We start from the raw sequence: 25,720 nt of genomic DNA, 5'->3' as shown, positions 1-25,720 counted from the left end.
GCACACGCTTTCGCTTCCGGGGCGTCGCAGAACCCGTCGAAAGGTTATTCAGAGAAGTACCAACCCGGAGTTTACCATGCAAGGCTTCTGAAGGGTTTCTGCCGACTGAGACGGCGCTTTCCGAGTATAACAGAGTTCAAGTGAGTGTTATCATTCGCAGCCCAAAGCGCTGCCTGTTACCAGGAGCTGCCAGGTCACTCGAATATATAAGGGGCGTTAGCTTGGCATTAGGCCACGGATTTACAAATTCACTGCCCACTCATGATGACCTTCGGGAAATCGGTGCAGTAGAAACTAGTGCTACGAAGCAATAAACCACGACTCGGAATGAAGGAAAGTACTGCATACTAGCAGATTCTTATGATATACCAAGATACGAGTTTCATTTTCTCGTTGGTCATACAGGGATCCATACGTTGTCATGGATTGATCATTCGCTTCTCACTGAAAGTGTCAAGTCCTCGATACTCGAGTATACCCGCGAGGTTCGTTCTCGGAAGACTCCACGGAGCTCCAATTGAAGTTGAATAGGGACAGGCAGAAGCCAGCCCATACCAATCACGTAGCCCCAGCGTTGGTCGGTCCGAGCAGCATTCAATTCCTTCAGGGTATGGCTGATGTGTCTAAATGACGGAATTATTCACGAAATCCTACATCTCCTTCAACTAACCGTTCTCGCGAGTTGCGCGGAAGCATATCTCCGGATAGGATATCGAGTCCACAAATGTGTCACAATGTACCTTGCAGTGTATGTAGCACGTTCGGACTCGAGTCTGGTCCTTCATGTTCAAAAGGAGTGATTTTTTGTACAACTCCCTCCATCGCCCCTTCTTCAACGCGTCGTTGCTATGAAGGGTAGTATCAAGGGGCATTTTTGAATAGAACGCGGGATATCGTAACTTTAATCGCAAAAATTAGGTTCGGGGGAACGACGCTGTAAGTCAGTGACGAAGCTGAGGTTGGAATGACCTAAAAGACATGGACCGGACCGCGCGAGCCGCTAGCTTCAAGTTAGGTTTTCAACCTTCCAAGCCGTACTTGCAACGCCTTGTAACATGTACACATGCCCCATGATGGATGGTGTGCAGTGTCATGGAATGTGGTGAGCCTACACCTGTAATATGCAACAATAAGTACTGGGTGGGAGGAATTTTGGGCGATAAACGACCAGTACCGTCCTGATCACGTCTCGACTAAAAAGTCGAAAGAAATACATAACGGGCGATGTGTTTTGTGTCGTGGCAGATACAGTTTCGGTCCTTCGGAGACGCAAACAACGTTATGCAGCAGAGCACGAGTTCAGGTCCGCCGGCCTTATGATGTAGCGGATTTGGACATATGTGCAGTTTCATGCCTGTGCAATTTGGCCCCATGATACGATCCGATGATTTAAGATGACGAGGCGAAGCATGCAATGGGTTCTGATTTTTGCTCATTGATTTCGAAATAATTTTGCAGATTGATCTCGATGAATTCATCCTTAAAGTGGTTGCCATGCATCAGTTACGACCGTCCAGACAGGCAGATTACTATTAGACTGTCGGTGATGGCGGTAGCAATCGCAAGGCTGTAACGGTGAAACCCCAGGTACCCCTGGCCGCCGATTAATCATGTCAGCGCCGTCTGGGGAACGGAACTGCTATCGGGCACCTTGAAGAGCCGGGTTGAAACAATAAGGAGCAGTTTCACGACAGCTAAATATTGGATAGACCTACATGTATGATGTTAACTCGACACCTGATCTCCTCGAAATATATCACATCAATTACTGAGTACATGAAGTATCAGAGACTTGGTACCTGGTAAAGCGACCTTTTCCGAATTGTTCCTTTTTTTTTCTTTTTATTTGTCATTATTTTGACCGGCATACCAGATTATACCTTGGCAAGCACAAGATCCGTACACAGAGAGCTCAAAACTCGAGTTATGGTCCGTAAATCTGTATAAATACGAGGTTGATTCTTGTCACTATTGAAACCATTGTTATTCCCCGATTCACTGCATCAATCGATTCTTGGTTAAGTGGACGCGACTTACCTGTAGATTTTCTATAGACGTCTATTATCACTGCTAGACGATGTCCTCGACGCCGTCCCAATCTCATCCCAGTCTGGGAGTTCTCCCAAACATGAATCACCTCAACGGTCTTTCTGCCGCAAGCTCGAGGGCTAGTAGCGAGGCATCCTTGCAGCGCGTCAAGAACCTGCCAGGTTATACTACCCCAGTCTTCAAAGGCAAGGAAGAACAACGCGCCAAGGTGCAAGCGGATGTCGCTGGCAAGGTAATGCAAATTGCATCTCTCAGTCACAGCAAGCATTAATTTTCATGTCACATCCATAGGGTTTCATTCCTCGCGAGCTGGTCGCAAACGAAGTCAACTGGTTCTACTCTCAGCTCGGCATCGACGACACCTACTTTCAAAATGAATCACCCTCTGTAATATCTGATCACATCATCGCGCTCTTTGGTGCTAAGGTGCTCGCCTACACTAAGCATGATCTCAATAAGCTCGTCATCGACCTCGAGAAGATCGACGAGAAAGGCAATGGGGCGACTTTCATTCACACCAGTTTACCGGGCCTGACTTCTACCGAAGGGCCCGGCGCTACCTGCGAATCCAGGTATGTTTATCTGATGTGGCTCATAATTGCTATGCCGATTTTGTGCCTGACACAGAATCGACTCCTTATACCTCGACAACTCAACTCCGTTGAATTGTTACCGCCTTGAGACTTTCCGATCTACTGGATCCATATCGGCTACAGCATCTCAACAGCTGCGTTGTTACTTCATCACCAAGTGCAACTTTCCTTCCCTACCACCTCCCTCAACTCGGACTGATGGACTTACTGATATCCGTACGGTCTCCGACACTGCCTTCCTTGAGAAGGCGAGCCCGCATACTCTTGAAGTGTACCAGAAAATCATGTGGCAAGTCGAGAGCCGCTACGGTCCTGTCATGGAAGTATTTGAAGTTGAAGGCACTCGTGAGAGGCGTCTTGTCATCGGATACAAGATGGGCGGCACTTCCCGTTTCTTTAGGTGTGTTGACCTGTTTATATTATAGCACACTAGCCTTAAACTCATTCGCAGCGCTTTATCGAACCTCTATCACTTTTACCAGCTGTACTCGGCCCGCAAGTATGTAGAGCAGTTCTCCAATGGGATCACGATCATCTCTTTATACCTGAATCCGATGCCTAACTCAACTGGCGCGCCGATCGAGCACTCCATATTCCAGGTGATGAAAGAAGCATCTCTACTTTACTGTCTTCCGGACAACCCCTTTTTCCTCGATTCTGTCAACTCTGGACATGCTGTGCAAGAGGCGACCTATGCTTGTATGCTCAATATTTTTAAGACAGAAATTGAATTAATCGTTCATTAGATTGTGGTTGGGTTTTCGCTCAACACTTCTGCAATCGCCTGGGCCCGGCGTATCTCCACCTTAAGAATATCCTGGACGAATCGAACCCCTCACACGCCGAAGTTCTCAATGATATCAAGAGACGCTTCAGGGAGGAGACTTTCACGCGGGAGAGCATTGCACAAGTCATCCATGCACACGCGGAAATTGTGCGCTGCCAGTCTCGCTTGGGATGTTACATTAATATCTTTCCAACAGATTCGTCTCCTCTATGTTAATTTCGCCATGGTACATTATCCAGCTGCAGATGAGGCATCGCAGCTCGGGTGAGTCGGCTCATGTATTTGCCTTAGGTCACTCTGACGAGATGCGCCTAGTCCCACTCTATCTTACCAGCGTCTTCAAACCACGCAGCCCCTGTCTGACTCTGAGTTGTACGATAAAATCAGACGCACAGTCCTGAACAAGCAGGATCTACAAGTTCTTGAGAGTTTCCTCATCTTCAACAAGTGAGTCTGAAAGCGAGTGATTGATTGGTAGCTGACCTTTCCGTAGGCACATCTTGAAGACGAACTTCTATCAACCCACGAAGGTTGCACTGTCGTTCCGTCTCGCCCCTGAATTTTTGCCCGAGATCGAATATCCAAATAAACCTTTTGGAATGTTCATCATCATCGGTAATGAATTCCGTGGCTTCCACATCCGCTTTAGAGATGTTGCCCGTGGTGGTATTCGAATCGTCATGTCACGGAATAAGGAGTACGTGCGCCTTTTCTGGATTTCGGGATCCTGCAGCTAAGTTCTATGCAATTAGGAACTATTCGATCAACCAGAGGATGTTGTTCGATGAGAACTACGGGTTAGCTGCCACTCAATCTTTGAAAAATAAGGACATTCCGGAAGGAGGGGCCAAGGGTACTATTTTGCCTTCGTGCGTGATTTCACTTCCCATCTTTGTATTTTTATATACCTTTCATGCAGTCTTGGAGCGCCGCCTAGACGCTGTTTCGAGAAATATGTCGATGTAAGTGCGCAACTATGCATCAATGGACAGATATTGATCATTCAATTAGGCTGTCATCGACCTGCTTATCCCCGGCCAAACTCCAGGGATTAAGGAACGCCTGGTTGACTTGTATGGAAAGCCGGAGTTGCTGTTCTTCGGCCCTGATGGTAGGATTGCGTGTTCGATGTTCCATGGAGGTGACTGACATCTCGTATAGAGGGTACAGCAGACATGATGGATTGGGCAGCGTTGCACGCTCGCGATCGTGGTGCCGAGACATGGTGGAAGTCATTTACCACCGGCAAGAGTGCTGAGCTTTTGGGTGGTATTCCCCATGATACATATGGAATGACGTCGCTATCTATTCGTCAATATGTGCTTGGCATTTACAAGCAGCTTGGACTAAGGGAGAAAGACATCACAAAAGTTCAAACAGGTGGTCCTGGTATGTTTACGTCTTTACTTTTTGAAAGTTGTCCTTGACATTTTGCAGACGGAGACCTTGGTTCAAATGAGATACTCTTGAGTTCTGACAAGACCATTGCTATTATCGATGGCAGTGGTGTCCTTGCAGACTCTGCAGGTATCAATAGGGAGGAGCTCATTCGTCTTGCCAGACATCGCCTGACTGTCGCTCACTTTGACAAGACCAAGTTGAGCAAGGATGGGTACCTTGTCAAGGTCGAAGAACAGGACGTCAAGCTACCCTGTATGTTTAGCTCTCTTGAAGTTTGTTGTCATCTCACATGCTGTTGTTAGCCGGTGAAATCGTTCTGGACGGTACCGACTTCAGGAATGGTGCTCACTTTCGTTTCAAGGCAGACCTTTTTGTGCCTTGCGGTGGACGGTATGTTTGCGTCACTACCTGCACCAAACACCTGTTGACAATCATTCAGTCCTGAAGCCGTGAACATCTCTAATGTTGCTGCTTTGACGGATACAGAAGGCAAACCCCACTTCAAGTACATCGTCGAGGGTGCAAATCTGTTTTTCACTCAGCAGGCAAGGTTGCACCTGGAGAAACGCAAGGTTGTCTTGTTCAAGGACTCTAGTGCGAACAAGGGTGAGATTACTTTTTTACAGTCTATTATATGGTCTAGACCTTGCTTCAGGTGGTGTGACCAGCTCCTCGCTTGAAGTGCTCGCCGGTCTCGCCCTCACGACCCAGGAATACCTCGACCTGATGATCTTCAAGGACGCCAAGCCTTCAGAGTTCTATCAAAAATACGTGAAAGAAATTCAAGAGAAGATTTCGGAGAATGCCGCAGCGGAGTTCCACTGCATTTGGCGCGAGCACGCCCGCCTCCAAGGCGCTAAGCCCCGAACGCAGATTTCAGACGAGTTGTCCATGAGGCTCAATAACTTGCAGGCAGAGCTTGAGCTCTCTGACTTGTTTGATGATGTACCTAGCCGCAGGGGTGTTATGAGGCGCGCTATACCCACCACCCTAGTAGATCAGGTCGGTCTCGACGCCCTGCTGGAGAGGCTTCCCGAAACATACCAACGCGCTCTATTCTCGAGCTGGGTTGCTTCGCATTACGTGAGTTCCAACCGTACCTCCCTGCTATTTGCTCATCCTTAACCTTCGTCTTGCAGATCTACAAATATGGCGTTAACAGCTCTAGTGTAGACTTTTTCCATTTCGCTCGGGATCTCGCACGGTAACATTTGTTTCGGGACTTGACTTTGGAATCACTACGTACTGTACATAAGGAGAGGCCAATAATGCCATATCAGGACCGATAAGACCGCTTTCTCCTGCCTAGTGGCGCTTTCAAAATGGACTATATACATAATGTACCAAATGTGACACGACGTTATAAACCCGAACTGCCACGTTGACTCTAACATTGTAGAAGATGACATGTCCTACACCAGCGAATGAAATGAGGAATTTAAAAACATTTGCAACCATCGTTTGCATGAAACTGCAGCTCGAAAGTCCAGAAAGCTGACAATAAATTATCAAGAAAGCAAGTTCCAAGTATCAAGACACCACGAAACTAAAACAATACAAAAACTCTCTGGCGGGGAGTCGAACCCCGCTCTCCCGCGCGCAGCAGCTGTGACAGGCGGGTGTACTATCCGATATACTACCAGAGATATATTTGGAGAGGAAAAATACTTATACCTCTAATCCTCGTATATATGGTAAACGTTCAATATTATTATTTTACTAGGTTGTCCCTATGTAACAAGAATTGTGCCACTGACGAAAGACCTTGTGCAGTCAAGGGCACAAAAGGAGAACTGTTAAGTAAATGGTTTTGTGCCTCTTCCATATGGGCTTGATTATCTCAAGCCAAAGCAGAGAGGTTACTTGCTGCTTGAACTTGAAATTCGAATCCAGATTCCGCTCCTTTGACTCGGTCGCATGGCTATGCTTTCACACCCGCACTGATGCTTGGTCCCACTTAGATCATGATTTTCACTGGTCACCTGTCGACCAGTAATTCATAACTGTGGACGCCACGATACCGGAACCTGTTTTGTGCTTCTCTATCGATGATGTCGGATGCCATCAGCCGGAGTATTGAAGTAAGTAAAATTACTCCTCTCAAGTATTAGCTTGAATGTCGTGACAATGTGTCGGCGACATGGCCTTGGTTGTACACAATAAAAGGCTTGGTCATCACATCGATGTGGACCAGTGGTGTACAAGGCTTTTTGTTGCCCGTCGCCATCTTCTTACCAGTACTAGATGCCAGTCGCGTTGTACTATGCTTTGACTATGCTTTGACGATCATTGTTCAGGACCTGGGTGGAGGTCCACCACTACGACAAAGTTCCACATAGCTGTGGCCCTCGCCAATCTTATAAATTACCATCGGACTGGAGTTGTACCTATCATTGAAAACCAACATACCCCCTCAGCCTATCTATCGACTCGTCCCCTCATCTTTTAGCCATGGCAACTGTTGATGCTGAACTCATGTCACAAATGAACCATCTCTATGAACATGCAGCATCATCGTTCGGAGGCGACAAGAGTCCATACGCAGCTCTCTCCTGGCAGTCGAGCGCTGGCACGCCCGATCGATCCTTGAATATTTCTCCCTGCAGCAGCAATACAACATTGGTCGATGACGAAACACAAGCTCACGGGCTCGAGTATGACCAACTTAGTCAGGCATCGGTTCAGGAAACTGTGCCAGGCGTCCACTCGTGTCGCATTCAGGCGGCCCAACCCATAAATTCCGAGCTCAACCCGAACGCCACGACATTTGTTCCCGACCGCTTTGTAGAGTACGGCTACTTTCCTCCACCTATTCACACACCGGAGGCATGGTTGCATATCCTTGATATCGGTATGCTGACATCCGATCCCACCTTGCCACCTCTCCTGGTACGGTTGGGTCCATGGTCAATCGATACATTACGCGATCTTGCACAACTTTTCTGCTGGGAAATTTTAGCCAAAGCGAATATAGTGGATTTTGGACTGGAGGCGGCGCTCTTTGCGCGAGACGTGCGTGATACATTGACGATCCATCACTCCGAGTGGCACTCTAGCTGCTTTGTGTCTCACTTGCAAAAGTACGCCTTAGATCACTTCAAATCATTCTGGTGTTCTTTTGTGCGTAGTATCGCAGTTCATTCTGATGGTACTCACCATCGCACAGGATAACCCGGATGCTATTTGCCAACGGAATAGACTCGAAAGCAAACGGTGGAATGTCGCGTTGGATTTTTCTTGTTTCATAGCGGACATGTTCTCATTTGGCCTCATCGAAACACCAGTCATGCACGATTGTCTGGGGATTCTGTTGCACGAGATGGTTGGCGTGCAACACGTACGCGCCGTCCAAGCCATGGTTAAACGCGCTGGACCGACGTTATGGCAATCAGCCGATAGTCATGAACGCCGCCAGGAATTCACCACGCAGTTCGTGGAGCGCACTACATCACTTCCAGATAATGCAAGCCTGACTAGACAAGAAGAAAGCATCCGTAAGGTGATAAAGGTGTGTGTGATATTGCTGAATAGCTTTTGTGGAATTAAAACACATTGTTCACTGCACAGGCTGATAATATTATCTCGCTGATCAGTGAATGGCAAGCGCGGCGGTCAGAGTGCCCTCCGCCTGCGGTGAAATCTATCTGGGGATTATCTGGCCTTAATATGTAGTCTATGCGCATCGTAGCTGAGTGTCTCTGAAGATAAAAACATATGCTTTATGAAGAATACCAGGTTTGACTATAAGAATAGTGTGCTTTGATTCAAACACTAGGGTTTGGGTGGCGTAGGATAAACCCTAGACGGATTTAGTGCTGCACTTGCAGCGTGAATGTGCTCTGTGACGTTCACCTCAAGAGAATAATGAGGTAAGTCGAAGAGAGGTTCCGCCTTTGTCAACGGTACACGTAACAATGGCATGAGGCAATGTTCCATACAAACACTTCGAAGATAGTCAGTGAAATGTTATAATCGGGTGCTTATCCAGACCAGCTGTCTAATTCTTCGACATAATTCAGCGCGCGCCTATATGCCTACATTACCGTCAACTTTAGGTGCTGGAATATGTGCTCTAGCCCACGAGGACGTCTGGTCCGTCGCGTTCAATAGAGGATCTAGAGGACAAAGTGCCCACGATGTTCCTTCTGACGAATTGGGTGGGAGTAACGCCACCGCTGCCAGTGAGAGGTATGTGTGATAAGGATCTAGGACAGCGTTTGCTGCAAAGTCAAAGGATTTGAAAATGGCGTACCAGGGTGCTCGCCGGGAATCTTTGCAATTCCGCCGTATTTGAATTGGCAGGAAGCTATAAAAGATGTCATTGCTGCTTTGTCAATCAGATCGCCTGCATTTAACACCTGTTGCGTTGGAACGGGGAATTTGTTTTTTAGTTTCTATCGACACCATAGGATGCTACGAACTTACATGCAGCGATGCGCCGCACCAGAAACAATAACATGCATCAGCGTCCTTGTTGGTCCTTCCACTAAACCCGCCATTAGATGCTTGATTTTGTACAAGCCACCGAATGGTTTTCTGTCGATCTTGAAGGGAAAGAGGATCTAGTTGTTTAGTAGCTAACTGGAGTGCTGCCAGTGCACAATACGTAGTGCCGCCTGATGAGGGGAGGTGGGGTGAACTTTTATTACGTCATAAGGCATGGTGCGCTACCTAGAGCCTCCCCAAACGGTGATTGCCCATAGCCTCCTTCATATGACTTAAGAACGGCTGTTAGAACAGCTCCCAATGTAAAATTATCGCAAGCTTACTCGGCACGAACAGATGAACTGGAGAGCATTTGCAACGTCCATCCCTGACCAGTCGTCAAGCATGGTGCTGATGGCGAAAGCACAGAACGTCGTGCGTAGATCAGAGTCACCCCCTAAAGGCTCAGAAGAAAAACTAGGACCCTTGGTCTGTACCTTGAAAGTGTTTGACATGATATAGGGACTTACCTTCCATCGATATTCTGACAGGACCTAAGGAATTTCAGGAGGCCCTTCCTGTCAAGACGTGAAAAGTCGTCGCGCAATATGGACAGGGAGAGAAGGGCAGTATAAGTCATGATGATCTGAGGGTTATCATGGCCCGAATATTCCTCTGTCTTCAGACCAGAAATCAATTATGTCTATATAACGAAGGTCGACTCTCACCGAGTGTTTCGTAGTCATATAAGAGCTCGCTCGGAAGCCAGTCCCATAATGTCCGCCTGGTGACTGGCTCAATTCTCCAACACACTTGGATTTCAGAACTGGCTCACGAGTCTGTTGACTCCATATCCATTCCCTCCATTGTTCTCTTTCCCAATCCCTAGTTTTCTTTTCGAGTTCACCCGAAACATCTAGGGAGCCTAGGCAGTAAAAGGACAGGGCAAGCCTGTGATAATCGTGTTAGAATAGCTGCCATCGAGATCAGCATTGAATAAAGCACTTGGCCGGATCAATATCCACTTGGGAAGATGGCAAGCCGGACAAGCATCTTTTGCAGTGTGTTGCATGACCACCTTTGCTCAGCAGAGGCAAACTTGTTGGCAGCATGGTGATTTTCCTACAAGAGTCTCCCTTGGTCAGATCAATAAAGATGGAAGAGGTGTTCCGATTTGCTAGCAAGCAGAGGGTGTGGTGGCTAGCATATATAGTGTTCGCTGACTCTCGCGCGCATTCAAAATCGATGATTGTGGTCGTCGGAAAACCGTCCCCGGGCGGGCCGTTGTTGCTCACATGGAAGGTCTTAGGTCACCCAACTCAATGTAAGCGCGTGCGCACTGTGTAGCCGTGCCGTTGAACTCTTGCAGCCTCGAGACTTTTTGAGATGAACTATCAAGGAGACTGTTGCTAATCTGGTATGAGACCTACTATCGCCTTTCGAGAAATATCATGATGACATATTCGAGCTAGACGTGATCAGCCCTGCCCCATAGATGGGCTGGTCTCTGGTCTCTATGGTTCGAGCGTGTTATCGCGCGTACCGCTCAGCGCTCAGCTTCCTGCGGATTGAAACTTCCGAGATTTGAAGATCCTGCACTACTCTCACATAAGATCTATCGCGATGACATATTCATGCTGTCGTGTACAGCTCCTGCAACTTGAAATATCGAGAAGATTGATATTCTTGTTGCTATACAACCGATGTAATACAAGCACTCCCCAATATCCGATTCTCTCACATGTAAAATCCTGTACAAAGATCAACCGCCTTGTGAGAGGCGTGTTGTGGAAATCCGACTCACCTGCGCTGGGAAGGTTTGAACTATATCCTGAAGACGGCGGCACTGAAACAGAACTAGTGTCATATCTAAGGTCAAGTGCCTACGGCACTGTTTTGTTGGTGTATTGTTGCGCTAGAATGGCAACTTGTGATCATTGGTTTTATGTCGATGAGCATGTGATGTCCGATCAAGCACATTGGGCGAGAGATGCGCGATTTAGGTTCGTTTGCGATGGAAATCCTGTAATCAAGTGATTGAGGAGTAATATGAATACGGCACTTGTGACAGAATGGAAGTCATCTGGTTCGATCAGTCGCATGGCGGGAAAAGACAAAGCTAGATGAATACCGAATCAAAGCGTTCCTTCCATCGCGAAAGCGTCGCTATGCTGGGACGAAAATCTTTCTCTAATCGTCCCTGCCACCTAGCAACATTTGTAATAGACCCTAGGCCTTAAAAAGACAAAAATGCATCACTCCCCTGTCCTGCTTATCTATTCGCAGCCAGAGATCATGGAGCTGCATAGACACGTCCCGAATGCCTCATGGAACACTCACCTCCTGATCCACGAAAACATCATACATCCAAGCTAGCACGTGATGGCGAAAGAAACAGTCCTGGATGAATAGACCAAGATGAGACAATTCAGAATACTCTGAAGTAGTCTCATACAGACTCCTTCGGTCATGAAATTATTATTATTTATCATCTTTGCGAGTGAGTTTCATTTGATCCACCACTATCTTCACAATATCGCACCATTCTGTCATGGCACCCAGTCCTGCGAGAAAGGACCAAGTTATCCACAACGAAAACAAAAGTCGAAGTAACATACCAACATCCCCACATGCGAGATTCTTTCCAATTGGCCCGATAATTTGATACCGCACAACATCCCGCACAATGCGCACATGCTCTGCTGTGAGCGGATGTTCGTACATGAGCGTGTTCATTGCCGGGAATACGTAAGTCGGCGTCGTAGGTGCCAGCGCACGAAGTAGAGAGGTCTACTAAAAATATTATCACCGCATGAGACGCGAACAGGCGGCACAACATACTGCAAGGTTGTCGCAGAGTCCGTGTGCGATTTTTGAGAGCGTATTTGCCGAGCAGGGAGCGACAAGGACTATGTCAGCCCATCTCCTCAACTCGATATGCAGGATTGGATCTCCTATCTTGTATGTTCCCTGTCATGGACGTTGAGACGCAGAAATTCATCTTGAAATTTCGTGTACTCACTAACCACTCGTCCTCATCCGTCCACACGCGTCCACCTGCCTTGACTACGTCCGCACGGTCGTAAAACGCAAGCGACTCTTTCGTCGCAACCACTTCTACCTTGACATTCTGATACTATATTTGCATGTGCAGTGTAAGCACTGGCAGCAGTAGGATCTTATCAAGAGGGACAGACTTGAAGAAGCCCTGCGATAATGAGAGGAGCTTTGATAGATGCTACGCTGCCAGTTGTTATCAGCAGCACATGATAGTGATCTAGGAGGCGCTCTTTTTCGGCAATAAACTGTCTGTTCATCATCGGTGCGTATACATTAGAAGTTTGCTGAGCAGCTGGAGAAAGTAGGGTACTTGTAGTCGACTTGCAAGTAGCTAGTTTTGAGCTAGTTGATTGCACTGACGATAGCTTCAGTTCAACGCTAGTGCTGGTAAGATGTTTATCCCACGGGCTACGGCCGCATACGTCAACGTCCGAGTCACTGGCGCCCACTGGGCGCCTACTAATCAATTATCATATACTACTTTTGAAGTTTCAGCAAACAGTCACTTGTGAGTCTCTGAACAGGCGTTGCTGAGAGTGCTTATTCATTCTCTACTATGAAAATGCTACCACATACTAGTCGCTGTACCAATATTGATACCAACTCCCTTTTTTCAATACCCAAATCAATCATTCCCGTGAGAGATCCCGAGCGAAGTGAAAGAAATCTATAGTGGAACTGTTAACGCCGTATTTATAGATCTGTGAGAGGTGAGGATGGTGCTCATGTAACATGAAAAGTGGCTAAAACTCACAAAATGTGAAGAAACCCAGCTCGAGAACAGAGCGCGCTGGTATGGCTCGGGAAGCCTCTCCAGCAGGGTATCGAGACCGACCTGCTCCACTAGGGTGGTGGGTATAGCGCGTCTCATTACACCTTTGCGGCTCGGAACATCCTCAAACAAGTCGGAATGTTCGAGCTTAGTGTGCAATTCGTTGAGCATGATGGAGAGTTCGTCCGAAATCTGCGTCCGAGGCTTACCACCTTGGAGGCGGGCGTGCTCTTGCCAAATGCAGTGGAACTCTGCGGCGGCATTCTCAGCAATCTTGGTCTGAATGTCTTTAACGTAGTTTCGGTAGAAGTCTGACGGCTTGCCGCCCTTGAAGACCATAAGGTCGAGGTATTCCTGGGTCGTGAGGGCGAGACCTGCGAGCACTTCAAGCGAGGAGCTGGTCACACCGCCTGAAGCAGGGTCAACATTATTAAACAAGTGATAGTAAGGTAATCTCACCCTTGTTCGCACTGGAGTCCTTAAACATAACGACCCTGCGTTTCTCCAGGTGAGACCTTGCCTGCTGAGTGAAGAACAGATTTGCACCCTCAACGATGTACTTGAAGTGGGGTTTGCCTTCTGTATCCGTCAAAGCAGCAACATTAGAGATGTTTACGGCTTCAGGACTGCATAATCGTCAGCTGGTGTTTTGTGCAGGTAGTAACGCAAACATACCGTCCACCGCAAGGCACAAAAAGGTCTGCCTTGAAACGGAAGTGAGCGCCGTTCCTGAAATCGTTGCCATCGAGAACGACTTCTCCAGCTAAGTACAGAGTATGTAAGATAATATCGAACTTGAAGAAAGCTGAACGGACATGGTAGCTTGACATCTTGTTCCTCGACCTTGACGAGGTACCCGTCCTTGCTCAATTTGGTCTTATCGAAGTAAGACACGGGTAGTCGTAGTTTTGCGAGGCGGATGAGCTCCTTGCGGTTAATACCTACAGGGTCGGCAAGAACGCCGCTGCCATCAATAATAGCAACGGTCTTGTCAGAACTCAAGAGTATCTCATCTACAGAGTGGTTAATGAACACACTCCATGGGCACACCGCATATCACAACTTACTTGAACCAAGATCTCCATCTGCAAAATCTTGCGTCAAGGACGAAAAACCCCAGAGTGAAAACGCAAATACCAGGGCCACCAGTCTGCACTTTTGTGATGTCCGTCTCCCTTAGTGCAAACTGCTTATAAATGCCGAGAACATATTGGCGAATAGACAACGATGTCATCCCATAAGTATCATGGGGAACACCGCCCAAAAGCTCAGCACTCTTGCCAGTGGTGAATGTCTTCCACCATGTCTCGGCACCACGATCACGAGCGTGCAATGCCGCCCAATCCATCATGTCTGCTGTACCCTCTACACCAGATGTCAGTCATCTCAACGAGTTAGCGCAAAGGGATCTTACCATCAGGCCCAAAAAACAACAACTCTTCTTTGCCATACAAGTCGACATGGCGTTCCTTAATTCCCGAGCTATGATTGGGGATAAGGAGATCGATGATAGCCTGGAATGACGATCAATAAATTTATCAACTCATGTACCATGCACGCTTACATCAATATACTTCTCGAAGCAGCGTCTGGGCGGCGCTCCAAGACTGGGTGACGAGTAAAAAGAACACCCAAGAGAGCACGGAAAATCACGCACGAAGGCAAAATAGTACCCTTGGCCCCTCCTTCCGGAATGTCCTTGTTCTTCAAAGATTGGGTGGCAGCTAATCCGTAGTTCTCATCGAACAGCATCCTCTTGTTGATCGTGTAGTTTCTATCGTCCGGTGCTCAGTCGTAGAACCACCTTCAAAAGAGGTGAACCTACTCCTCGTTTCTCGACATGACTATACGAATGCCGCCACGGGCAACATCTCTGAGGCGAATGTGAAAGCCACGAAATTCATTTCCGATGACAAGAAACATTCCAAAAAGCGGTGTTGGATATTCACCCTGGGGCAAAAAATTGGGGGCGAGACGGAACGATAGTGCGACCTTGGTTGGTTGATAGAAATTCGTCTTCAGGACGTGCCTTGAAGCGAGGTCAGCTCCCAGTTAATCAACCTGTTTTTGAATTCACTTGTTGAAAATAAGGAAGCTCTCGAGAACTTGTAGATCTTGCTTGTTTGAGACTGCACGCCTGATTTTATCGTGCAACTCAGAGTCGGACAGGGGCTGCGTCGTGTGAAGACGCTGGTAGGAGAGAGTAGGACTGGGAATTGCTCGTCAAGGCCGCCCAGGGAAAACTATCATACTCACCGCAGCTGTGATGCTTGGTCCGCAGTGGGATAGTGTACCATAGCGAAGTTGACGTACAGGAGGCGGATCTGTTAGGGAAATATTCATACAGGGAACCGAGCAAAACGGATAACGCACAATTTCCGAATGTGCGTGGATAACTTGAGCGATATTATCGCGCGTAAAAGTTTCCTCTCTGAAGCGCCTCTTGATATCATTGAGAACTTCAGCGTGCGAGGGGTTTGATTCGTCCAAGATATTCCTGAGGTGGTGGTATGCAGGACCCAGGCGATTGCAGAAGTGTTGAGCAAAAACCCAACCGCAATCTAATGAAGGATGAACTCTGTTCCTGTCTAAACAATATTTGACGTACAGGCATAGGTCGCCTCTTGCACAGCATGTCCAGAGTTGACGGAATCACGAAAAAAGGGGTTATCGGGGAGGCAGTACAGAAGAGATGCTTCTTTCATCACCTGGAATATGGAGTGCTCGATGGGCGCGCCGGTTGAATCAGGCATCGGATTCAGGTATAGAGAGATGATCGTGATCCCATTGGAGAACTGCTCTACATACTTGCGGGCCGAGTACAGCTGGTAAAAGTGATAGAGGTGCGAGAGAGCGCTGAAAACGGATGTAACCACCGTGCTATTACATATGCCGGTCAACATACCTGAAGAACCGGGAAGTGCTGCCCATCTTGTATCCAATGACAAGACGCCTCTCACGAGTGCCTTCAACTTCATATACTTCCATTACAGGACCATAGCGGCTCTCGACTTGCCACATGATCTTCTGGTACACCCGAAGAGTATGCGGGCTCGCTCTCTCAAGGAAAGCAGTGTCAGAGACAGTGCGGATGTCGGTATGTCTATCCCCCCGAGTTGAGGGCGTGGGCGTGGGCGGGGAAGGAAAGTTGCACTTGGTAACAAAGTAGCAGCGCAACTGTTTAGCTGCTGTTGCTGATATGGATCCAGTTGACCGGTAAGTTTCCAGGCGGTAACATTCCGACGGGGTTGATTTGTCAAGGTATAAAGAGTCAATTCTGCATCAAAAACAGCATTGGTAGATTAATTGGAAGCTATTAATTGTAAACACACCTCGATTCGCAAGTAGCGCCAGGGCCCTCCGTAGAAGTCAGGCCCGGCAAACTAGTGTGAATGAAAGTCGCACCATCTCCATTCTCGTCGATCTTCTCGAGGTCGATGACGAGCTTATTGAAGTCGTGCTTCGTGAATGCAAGAATCTTAGCACCAAAGAGCGCGATGATGTGATCAGATATCACAAAGGACGATTCGTTTTGAAAGTAGGTATCATCGATACCAAGTTGAGAGTAGAACCAGTCCACCTCGTTCTCGACCAGCTGGCGAGGAATAAATCCCTAATACTATGTTAATATGACGCGATGCGCAGTGAGGATTGACCTCAAAAGATGCAAATTGCAGCACCTTGGCAGCGACGTCAACCTTCACCTTAGCGCGTTGTTCATCTTTACCATTGAATATGGGCGTAGTGTAGCCAGGCAGGTTCCTGACGCGCTGCGGCGATTCCTCGGTGCCTGGACCGGAGTCATGTCCATTGACGAGAGTCATGTTGGGGTCACGGTGGATGCCTGAACTAGGACGAGGCAGGATGGCGTCCAGCACGGCGTCCAGCATTGATTAAGGTCTATGATCTATAGGAAGGTCGTGTCCAGTTGTCAGAAAGATAAATCGATGGATGGTGAGTGTAAAACAGCGTATTTATACGGACCGTGTCTAGAATTTGGGGCATTTTGACTCTGCAACCATCCACTGTCACCTGCATCGCCAAAACCACGTTTGCCACGACAGTACTGTGGCAAATTCGTACAGGTTAAGGTTCGCAAATACGTCATAGCTTGAGGTGGCATTGCGGCTCCAATTATATCGCCATTCAAATGCAAAATCAAGTGAATAGATTTATACCCGGGAAGCGCCGTTGCTTGAAATTTTTGAGTGCCACTCTACCCGCGGTGTAACACATGGCAAACGCTACTTCCAGGCAGATGCGATCTGTGGTCCAATTAAGTTCAAACGATGAAGCTGGCTTGGCCAGTAAACTCACAGTAGTATCCCTGATGGGTCAATTCCACCAAGTGTTGAGCGCGGTGGAGGTGGGGATCTTCCCAAAAATCTTAAACGGCGAGCGCGCAGCAACAGCTGCATAAACAGATATGCGGACACAGGACATGGCTGCGATCGATAAGTTCTACGCTCGAAGTGCAGATGTAGGACTCACAAGTCATGTGGGTAAGTAAGGGTGATCAACCGCAATCTGCCGCCAAACAAATAAACTCGAACAAAATGTTATATAGGAACAACGTTTATACATAGTGAAGCGATACTCGATAACGATGAGAACAACAACACTTAGAACACGTCTTTTACTTCTGCATTCCTCCCAACATGATCGGTATAATATATTATTGCACCTCTCCTCACTCCATGTTAGCTAGCCCGTCACGCACGTACTCTTCAAAGAGGGACTTCCAGTCTTTGTGCCAACGACTCAGCGCAGGCCTGCCCTCAACAACATCTGCCGCGCCCCACATGATGCGTAGCTGATCAAGTTGGTGGCGAGACTCGTTATCAGGGCAGAGGATGTAAAACTCGCCAGCACGAACATGGTCGAGCATGAAAAGAACTGTCTCCTCGGCCGTCCAAGCGCCCGCGGGTTTCTCACCACCGTTGCGGGCGGTAAGACCTGTGAAGGTCCACCCAGGGCTGTGGGACCCAAGTGAGCCTTCATGTAAATACACCCGAAAGAATCCGAGATAACCCACATGAAGAGATGCGCGGTGACGTTGCACGCCGGACTTTCGCGAAGCTCGTGTGCGAGTCCTTCCGTTAGGCTCTTCACTGCGGCCTTTGCGGCGTTGTATGCTGGGTTGCCACTGTCCCATCGCGAATGGGATGACGTAATGATTAATTCGGGTAACAACGATGTTTTGCTCGAACTTACGGAGGGTTAGTGATCCCTTGCTTAGATCCAGTGTTGATGACTACAGCTTGGTTCTCCTGGTGCAGCATGGACTGGCAGAAATAAGAATGACATCACCATCAGCGCCAGGATATACGGTACACGCAGAGGGGAACACCAACTGGCACAAAGGTCTGCTGCACATTGACCACACTAAACATTATAAGTTGGACTACGCTCGCGTTCCCATCAAACTGATGACGAACCCGAAAAGATTGACGTCAAACGTCTTCTTCCAGTTGTCCAGCATCTTCCAAGATTTGCTGTCAGGACCTATTGCGGCATTGTTGAGGAGAACTGCAACCTGTCGATAATGATCAGATCAGGATGTTCGCCCGATGTAAGATGGGATGAGATGAGATTGAATGGCGTGATTTGAGGTGGGAATCACAGGTTCTGTGTACAATGGCATAATTCGCTCACCTCGCCCCACGCCTCATAGACCCTGTCGCGCAAACGCACAACATCGTCGATCTTCGACACATCCGTCGGAATAACAAGTACATTAGCCTCTCCAACGATGGAAATAACCTCCTTAGCAGCAAGGGCCAAGACATCCTCCAAGACATCCGCCATAGCAATTTTCAGACCGAGCCTGGTTACAATACAAATCACCAAAGCACCGAATGCAACAGCCGACACCGTCAGCGTAGACATATCACATTCGTGAGTATCTCGCTCGCGGGGTCAAGAGCGACGGCACCCACGCACTTTGCCAATTCGACAGCAGCAGCTTTACCGATACCGCTCGCAGCGCCGGTGATAACTGCCACTCTACCAGCATGGAAGACTGGATGAACTTCGCTATCCAGGGGAGACATGGCTTCGAAACGTCTATGGGAGGGAGTAAAAGGTGAAGGGCCACGATCAAGAGGCATATCTGCAGGTCTAGCGGTGGATGCGATTCCTGAGAAATAACTGGGGATCGATTGGTGGTTATTATCAGAGAAAAAGTCGAGCACATGTCATACATTGTCAGTGGCTGTCGTGTATAGCGCAGGAGTAAATATAACCCACAGAAATACAATAAAATGGCTCTGGTAGACTCGCTGGACTCGCAAGCGTTGTCTCGTCGAGCAATCAAAAGAAATAACGAGGACACATGCGATGTTTAGGACAAGTTTAAATACGATGTTTATATACCATGAGAAGCTTAACTAGCAATCCAAGAGGCATCGCCCGAATAGTCCGGACTCCGAAGCAAAGTGCACCTTTCAAGAAATTACTCGCCTAAAATAACATAAAATAAAATAAATAAATTCGAGGTGGGATTGATCATTCCAGACTGCGCAGCATGTAAAGTAAATGGTAATAACTGAACTGTTCCCTCGGATTGATGTACGAAGAATGTACGTCAAGCCGCAACGTGGTCCCCAACGTGATGTTCGAACTTGGAATCGCTTTGGCCTTGGCTCTTGGTGGTCCCTCGGCATTGATTTTATTGTGGCTCGTTCTGCGTCTCCCTGACCTACTGGATGCCAGCAACTCTCCTCGGAGTCCTCGCTGACGACATGTTCGTCGAATCGTTCAGGTAGCTCCTGTTTCATCCAGGCCATTAAACTTCGTAGTCTTTGGGGCCCCAGTGCGGTAGGAAGATGGTCTGCAGCCAGCTTTTCAACCTCGTTTATGTAAGTTGAAACCTACAGGTAGGTGATGGTCAGATGCGGGGAGTCATTGTGAACAGTCAAGGGCCATGAAGGGTAGACCATCCAAGTTGGTCTCGATTCTCGACCCTAGTTGTTCTTCCCTGGCCAGACCTTTAGAACTTCCAAAAGGAAGACAGTCGTGCTTATAAAAGGTCTAGTGACTGGGATCCAAAGTCGCACGAACACCCCGCAAATGTTAATTCTAAGAATATCATGATATGCTCTGGAATGCTAAAAAGCTCGTCCCTGGCTGAGCGCTGAACGGCTGAACGGTTCAGCAATCGTTAGAAGGCATTCGGATACACTCTGAGCAGAAAATCGGCTTCACACCTTCACCTCGAGCGCGCAAGTAGACAGTATACTAGAACAGTCCCAAGGCATGCTTCCTGGAGGTTTCAGAAACCAAGACTCAGATCTCGAGCTTCGAGAAGAGTCCAGATCAGGCCGTCCCTTCTTCTCCCCTTGAATCTGGTACTTAGCTGCAAGTTAGCATAATCATTTGAACGTTAACATTAAAAAAATTGGCACCGTCTTATCGTGCACCGGTCTCGGAGTAAATATGACGCAAAAAGCATATAATGTGATCTGTGGTACGTTGGCTAAACTCCAAATAGTATTATGAGACAGGCCAAGACTTGCAAAACGCATGCTAATCCTTCGAGAATAACTTTTGTCGAATGAGATAATAATGCCAGAGGCCGTAGATACAGTGCGCCCAAAGTTAGACCACTAAAAACAAGGTATCTATCGCATGAACAAGCGGACAATTGATTGTACGCGAGTACAGGATAACTACAGTAACGAGAAAGCATAACGACTAGCCAATTTTCGTCCATATATGAGCGGTGGCTATTGGTAAACCGAAGTTGAGTCAACACGTACAAAACAAATGGAATCATAATCAACATCAGCAAAGATTTAACCAACCGGGGTAGCATGCTCGATCTGCCCCGGCAGATACATACTCCCAATACATCCATTTTAAGACTCTTCTCCACCTGAGTTATTGGAAGAACCACTAGGAGCTTCGATGCCCATCTTCTTCCGGACAATCTCGAAAGTCTTCAGCATCTTCCTCCTTGCGCCGAGAGCGGCAACACCTTTGGCCTCCAGGCCCGCCTCGTCAAGCACGACCATGTCTTGCCACTTCATCTTCTCAAAGTTAGGCGTATACTTGTGTAGCCTCAGGCTCCTGAGCCAAGCCGGGATATCATGAAGCAGCGCGGGGTCAACGTCTTCCTCATCCTTCTTTGCTGCACTACTCGCACTATTTCCACCAGAAGAACCGGTCTTCGGAAGCCCAGGGGATCGTCCTCCTCCACGGCTCCTGCTGTTATTGTTGTTGTTGCTCTGCTGCATAGCAGCAGCTTGTTGAATGCCTAGCCAGTTCTGCGGAAATCCAGCAGCCATTTGCGCCGCAAGAAGCTGCGCCTCCGGCGTCATTGAACTTATCCCCATGGCGCTCATCTGAGCTTGTAGGTTCAACATGTTCATCTGCATGGGGTTCATGCCCGCCAATAACCCTGCGCTTGGCATACCCATCCCGAGTCCAGGGCTACCGAGTCCACCAATGTTGAACCCATTCATGCCCAGCCCGTTCAGGGGGCCGTTCACATCTTCCCCGCCGAACCTGTTCGACTGAGGTAGCGCAGGACTCCTACTACTGTTCCAGTTGCCTGGCTGTTGGCCGAGATTAAGCTGTGCGTTGTTGGCGTTGGAACCCTGGCTAACGTTCCGACGCTGACCGGATGGCTGTTGAGAAACAAGATTGCCCTCATTATCATATATATTGTTGTTTGCTTGTACGTTGGTGTCCGGAGCAGGAGGGTTTGCACTTCCGTTACCCCTCGACGGCCGACGGAAGGACTTCGGATCGGCCATGAGGGGAACACGTGCACCAGGATTCCAGTCACTAAGCTTGGCAGCTGCCACGTCGAGATGGGAATGTGTATCCTTAGAGAACATAGGAATCAAGGGTGTATTGACATTGCTGGCCCAGCTATCGCCGACCATAGGGGACAACGCCTCAACTCCAGCGCGTGGTGTTCCGAGAGAGCCGCTAAACTCAGTGCTTTTGGGCCTTGAGCTGTTGCCAACAGACGGAACAACAATTTCCTGTGCAGGAGAGTTGATATTCTGTTCTGCGACTTGACTGAGTGCAGATCCCCAGGAGGTACGCGAATCACTGCTGCCAGACGCAAGAATGGGTGCGGAAATCCTATGTGCTGCATTGCTGGCCTTTAGCTTAGCGCGTTGATGGGCAAGAGTGGCGGCTGCGTCATTGCTAGATCCCATTGCAGCTGAGTCTGGGGAAAGAAACCCAGAAGAAGTGGTATCGAGTGCAAGGGATTGCCTGTTCTGACTGCCACTGAATACGCGAGGAGAGGCGGGCATAGGCGACTTAAGCGCGGGGCTCTTCAACGTCATCTGGGCTAACTTAGCTTCCATCTGACTCTGCATCGAACCTGCATCTCAAAATTAGGTTCATGAGACGATAAATATTGACCAAGAATACTCACCACCAATAGCAGGGCTCAAGAGAGCGGTCATCGGATCTGACCTCGCCATCTGCTGCAAAACGGTAATGAAAAATCGAATTTGAACTTGGGTAGATTGTTGAAGAAGACTGTAAAGAGCAGCAGTGCGCTCTGCTTCAGAAAGGACCTTGAACCCTTCAAAAAAGCATATTAATTGATGACGAATTAAAACGGGACAGGCGCTTACATTGCTCAATGGCACTTAATTCTTCCTTGAAATTGACATCCAAGGATGCAGCAGCCATCTCCTCAAGAGTCTCTTCGTAGTTTTGGAGATTCTCAAACCATTGGTCGATTGCCTCCGATTCTGGGGTTTGAAACATGGTCGCGCTACCGAGTAGTTCGCTTGTGGGACGAGCACTACTTCCTCCACCGGGACGAGGGGAAGCTGGCGCTAGAGTTTGGCGAGGACCCATGGAAGCGCGAGCAGAGCGAGCGTGATCAGCATTGAGAGGAGAAGGTGAAGGACTGGAAGGAGGACGAAGAGTAGACATGGGCGCTATTGATGACTGGAAGGCACGATGATATGCGAATTGAACTAGAGGATGAAATTTGAAATGCGACGCTCGTGAAGATCCGCTAGCGGTAAAATGTATGAAGAATTGATGTCGCTAGACACGTTTTTGCAAGATATAGGAAGGGAGTAGAAATGTGTTCCTAATCCTCGAGGACACGATGAGAAGATGAGATTTTGGAAGGAGGGGAGTAGATATGAGATTGAGATGGCTCTTTGATGAGAGCTAAATCTCTTTAGAAGGAGCCCTGACGTCGAGTCTTGGGGACTATATGCTAGAATCAAAAGCACGACTGCAAAGTCTGCTGAGCAGAACTGATGATAATGCGACCGTTGCGTTGCGCTGCTTTGGGTCTAGACGAGACCAGCGGAGCCTGCCGGTCTAGCGAAAGTCAAAGCCTGCTAGACGATTGCGAAGGACAAGAATGACAAAAATTCAAGATACCTGCGGGCGACGAACAAGAACGACGTTGAACAACGTCGAACAGCTTGCTGCTGTGTCACTTCCAAACGTTGTCTTCCCTTTTGGGAAAAGTTCCGTTGCCGACTGATGCCGACCATCAGTCAGTTTCGTTCAATCAGATGATCATGATCACAGCGGACACTAGCAATACCTACCGAGTTGCAGTGCTCTTGCTGACGGGGTGATGTGTCCACCGACAGTACTGGTGGTTCGTATATATTGATCCTATCAGTACTAATGACTGGTAATGTTTGATGCAGCAGAGAACGCTATTTCAGGGAAAACGTTCGACATCGACTGGGAACCAAAGACATTCGCTCTGAAGGTTAGGCAACAGATGATGTCGTGTGGCCCAATAGTTTGCCTGAGCAAGTCTCGCGGTTTTCATGCTATGCGAAAAATCCATCGTTGGAGTATTTATGCCTATTTTCCCAGTCTTCCTGCAAAGAAATTGATAATCTTCCCTGTTTGCCTTCGCGTTGAGTCTAACAGATGTCATTCATATTCTGCCAGATCCTTTTTTGACGAGATGGTCAGTCTTTTCAGCCTGAGATTCTTTTATCGTTTGCTCCTGACTTAAACAGGGTGAAGAGACGCGCTTGCATCATGCAGCTATCACGCTATCCATGTGCGGTTATCGGTGCCCATAACGAGTACTGCACGTAAATCGATCAGCTTGAGCGACTGCCTACTACAGTTATCAGGTATGATTTTGTGTTAAAGTATCCTGCATAGGATTCGTGTCAATCTGATCTGCGGCTCCGGTAACCATTCAGTAATTTCAGCAACAAGATATGGTCTGAGTCTTGTAAATGGAGAATATCACTCACATGGGCTCAGCGCTGTTCCGATCCTGGAAGTACGTATCTAGTAATATGTGACCATATCTTGTTTGTAATGCGATTGCATAGACTCGGAGACCTGTTTGCCAGGTGGACAAGTTAAACCCACTCCGTATTTCACAGATACGTGAATCAGTCGCAAATTAACGGACGGCGTGTTAGCCACCCCGTTGAGGCGCAAATATTACTCAGCAAGGGACTGCTGCGCGCATGATTCCCCACCCCCATTGCAGCTCCTAAGGTAAGTGAACACATTACAAGGATTCCGGACTCCAGGGGACCACATCAATCACAGTATGTGCTTGAGGCACCTTCAGTCATTCACTGGCCGAATAATGTTTCGTCATATAATTTCCTACATAAACATTGAGCTACTTTGTGAATGCCAAGATCTTATATGTGTCATCAGAACGTTCGCCAATATCAATGCTGGCCCGTTCTCGTGTCCATGTGTCCAAATCTTCGCGAATTGATATGGCATGTGGTGACGAAAATCGCTACATAATCATTGTCATAAGTAGTATGTTTTCCATATCGCCACTTAATTGACTAGGAACGCAGGTTCCAGTACTTATCTGAAGGAATTTCGTTGAAGATGAGTGACGCTTCATGAGTCTGCGTAGGTTTAATTTGATAACTGCTGATTTGCCTTACGGTCTGATGACAGACTGCAACTGGGCTAAACGTTGGCATTGTAGTTAGGTCTTGGACCGGGACTGACCCAAGGGAGTGTCACACGGCCGCCCCATAAAACCACCACAAGGGAATGTGGGGATCGTGTAGTGTTATTACAGATTTGGTAATTTTAAAGATCGCCTTGCATTCGATCTTCAACACACTTGTCCACACTACGCATCAATTTCGGCTGCATAAGCAGAGACTCTTCCTATTGTGTCACACAACGACGAATAAAGTCTCACAATTCAGTGATTGGTGTCTGCATCCGAAATTCCCCTGCATTGGCAGCTGTGTACCGGCATAACACGAGCATTGAACATCAACACCAAAACACGGGAACTACAACGGACTGACGACGTAGGACGCGAGCCCAGGCAAGTCCGGGGGAGGTGCGGCGGTGTAGTTTGCTGAGTACCAGTGAGCCCGATAAACTGGCTCATAGTATGGTAAGTTCTGAATATTTTAAGCCATGATTATATTGAGCCCGCACGGCGTTACATCGTTCTTTGTATGGCGTACTTAGTTCAAAAAGAGACTTTGCGCATATAGCTTTGACAAGTTGACTCATCTGTACATGTCAGAATCCACTAACGTTGTTTGGTCTCTCATGTGACCTCACATGAAGTGGTCAATGGAGACGATGTCGACGCTTGTCGACCTCAATGGCATCGTGACCGGGGATAGGGTAACCAATCATAACAGAGCCCGGTGTCAAGTTTGG

General features: G+C 48.0%; 9 protein-coding genes and 1 non-coding gene across 10 annotated transcripts; 3 read left to right on the top strand and 7 right to left on the bottom strand.

The window, feature by feature from the left end:
* Positions 1 to 1,796: 1,796 nt before the first annotated feature.
* Positions 1,797 to 6,287, top strand: BJ212DRAFT_1330024 (NAD-specific glutamate dehydrogenase). The gene is made up of 17 exons (XM_041334711.1): positions 1,797 to 2,281; positions 2,341 to 2,621; positions 2,677 to 3,042; positions 3,094 to 3,341; positions 3,389 to 3,576; positions 3,626 to 3,693; positions 3,745 to 3,876; positions 3,923 to 4,126; positions 4,182 to 4,298; positions 4,349 to 4,391; positions 4,441 to 4,540; positions 4,591 to 4,818; positions 4,867 to 5,082; positions 5,133 to 5,220; positions 5,270 to 5,436; positions 5,486 to 5,913; positions 5,970 to 6,287. The coding sequence occupies exons 1-17, from the start codon at positions 2,078 to 2,080 to the stop codon at positions 6,036 to 6,038; spliced, it is 3,147 nt and encodes a 1,048-aa protein (XP_041197111.1). The 5' UTR covers positions 1,797 to 2,077; the 3' UTR covers positions 6,039 to 6,287.
* A 106-nt stretch (positions 6,288 to 6,393) lies between these two features.
* BJ212DRAFT_t33 lies at positions 6,394 to 6,476 on the bottom strand. Its single transcript has one exon. It is a non-coding gene; the product is annotated as a tRNA-Asp (tRNA).
* A 497-nt stretch (positions 6,477 to 6,973) lies between these two features.
* BJ212DRAFT_821934 (uncharacterized protein) lies at positions 6,974 to 8,402 on the top strand. Its single transcript, XM_041344147.1, has one exon. It carries the CDS (start codon positions 7,282 to 7,284, stop codon positions 7,999 to 8,001), a length of 720 nt encoding a protein of 239 aa, XP_041197109.1. The 5' UTR covers positions 6,974 to 7,281; the 3' UTR covers positions 8,002 to 8,402.
* Positions 8,042 to 8,236, top strand: BJ212DRAFT_1220636 (uncharacterized protein; the record flags this gene model as incomplete). Its single annotated transcript, XM_041329375.1, has 1 exon — positions 8,042 to 8,236. A coding segment is annotated over one exon (195 nt), but the record flags the coding sequence as incomplete, so codon positions are not given.
* Positions 8,403 to 8,729: 327 nt separating the features above from the next.
* Positions 8,730 to 10,524, bottom strand: BJ212DRAFT_1329998 (terpenoid cyclases/protein prenyltransferase alpha-alpha toroid). The gene is made up of 7 exons (XM_041334710.1): positions 10,261 to 10,524; positions 9,984 to 10,206; positions 9,786 to 9,934; positions 9,600 to 9,732; positions 9,502 to 9,547; positions 9,256 to 9,446; positions 8,730 to 9,188 (listed from the first exon to the last, which is right to left on the bottom strand). Exons 1-7 carry the CDS (start codon positions 10,365 to 10,367, stop codon positions 9,036 to 9,038), a joined length of 1,002 nt encoding a protein of 333 aa, XP_041197108.1. The 5' UTR covers positions 10,368 to 10,524; the 3' UTR covers positions 8,730 to 9,035.
* Positions 10,525 to 11,595: 1,071 nt separating this feature from the next.
* Positions 11,596 to 12,747, bottom strand: BJ212DRAFT_1329970 (flavoprotein). Its single transcript, XM_041334709.1, has 6 exons — positions 12,453 to 12,747; positions 12,278 to 12,391; positions 12,097 to 12,225; positions 11,874 to 12,045; positions 11,715 to 11,819; positions 11,596 to 11,655 (listed from the first exon to the last, which is right to left on the bottom strand). Exons 1-5 carry the CDS (start codon positions 12,573 to 12,575, stop codon positions 11,737 to 11,739), a joined length of 621 nt encoding a protein of 206 aa, XP_041197107.1. The 5' UTR covers positions 12,576 to 12,747; the 3' UTR covers positions 11,596 to 11,655; positions 11,715 to 11,736.
* A 197-nt stretch (positions 12,748 to 12,944) lies between these two features.
* On the bottom strand, positions 12,945 to 16,911 carry BJ212DRAFT_1263459 (NAD-specific glutamate dehydrogenase; the record flags this gene model as incomplete). The annotated part of the gene is made up of 18 exons (XM_041330347.1): positions 12,945 to 13,016; positions 13,070 to 13,497; positions 13,547 to 13,713; positions 13,763 to 13,850; positions 13,903 to 14,100; positions 14,155 to 14,172; positions 14,225 to 14,452; positions 14,502 to 14,601; positions 14,652 to 14,694; positions 14,745 to 14,861; positions 14,913 to 15,116; positions 15,165 to 15,296; positions 15,344 to 15,411; positions 15,461 to 15,648; positions 15,696 to 15,943; positions 15,993 to 16,364; positions 16,420 to 16,700; positions 16,768 to 16,911. The coding sequence occupies 18 exons, from the start codon at positions 16,909 to 16,911 to the stop codon at positions 12,945 to 12,947; spliced, it is 3,096 nt and encodes a 1,031-aa protein (XP_041197106.1).
* A 718-nt stretch (positions 16,912 to 17,629) lies between these two features.
* BJ212DRAFT_1329929 (uncharacterized protein) lies at positions 17,630 to 19,482 on the bottom strand. Its single transcript, XM_041334708.1, has 8 exons — positions 19,337 to 19,482; positions 19,031 to 19,237; positions 18,743 to 18,914; positions 18,526 to 18,623; positions 18,442 to 18,472; positions 18,302 to 18,372; positions 18,123 to 18,233; positions 17,630 to 18,063 (listed from the first exon to the last, which is right to left on the bottom strand). The coding sequence occupies exons 2-8, from the start codon at positions 19,195 to 19,197 to the stop codon at positions 17,778 to 17,780; spliced, it is 936 nt and encodes a 311-aa protein (XP_041197105.1). The 5' UTR covers positions 19,198 to 19,237; positions 19,337 to 19,482; the 3' UTR covers positions 17,630 to 17,777.
* Positions 19,483 to 20,466: 984 nt separating this feature from the next.
* On the bottom strand, positions 20,467 to 21,061 carry BJ212DRAFT_822419 (uncharacterized protein). Its single transcript, XM_041344148.1, has one exon. It carries the CDS (start codon positions 20,943 to 20,945, stop codon positions 20,565 to 20,567), a length of 381 nt encoding a protein of 126 aa, XP_041197104.1. The 5' UTR covers positions 20,946 to 21,061; the 3' UTR covers positions 20,467 to 20,564.
* On the bottom strand, positions 20,947 to 22,996 carry BJ212DRAFT_1296686 (uncharacterized protein; the record flags this gene model as incomplete). The annotated part of the gene is made up of 3 exons (XM_041332488.1): positions 20,947 to 22,430; positions 22,485 to 22,637; positions 22,690 to 22,996. The coding sequence occupies 3 exons, from the start codon at positions 22,994 to 22,996 to the stop codon at positions 20,947 to 20,949; spliced, it is 1,944 nt and encodes a 647-aa protein (XP_041197103.1).
* Positions 22,997 to 25,720: the final 2,724 nt, after the last annotated feature.

This window comes from Suillus subaureus (assembly GCF_016647635.1).
Source record: "Suillus subaureus strain MN1 chromosome Unknown BJ212scaffold_5, whole genome shotgun sequence".
In the NCBI taxonomy this organism is placed as follows: Eukaryota; Fungi; Basidiomycota; class Agaricomycetes; order Boletales; family Suillaceae; genus Suillus; species Suillus subaureus.
This window is presented reverse-complemented; position numbering and strand designations above follow the sequence as displayed.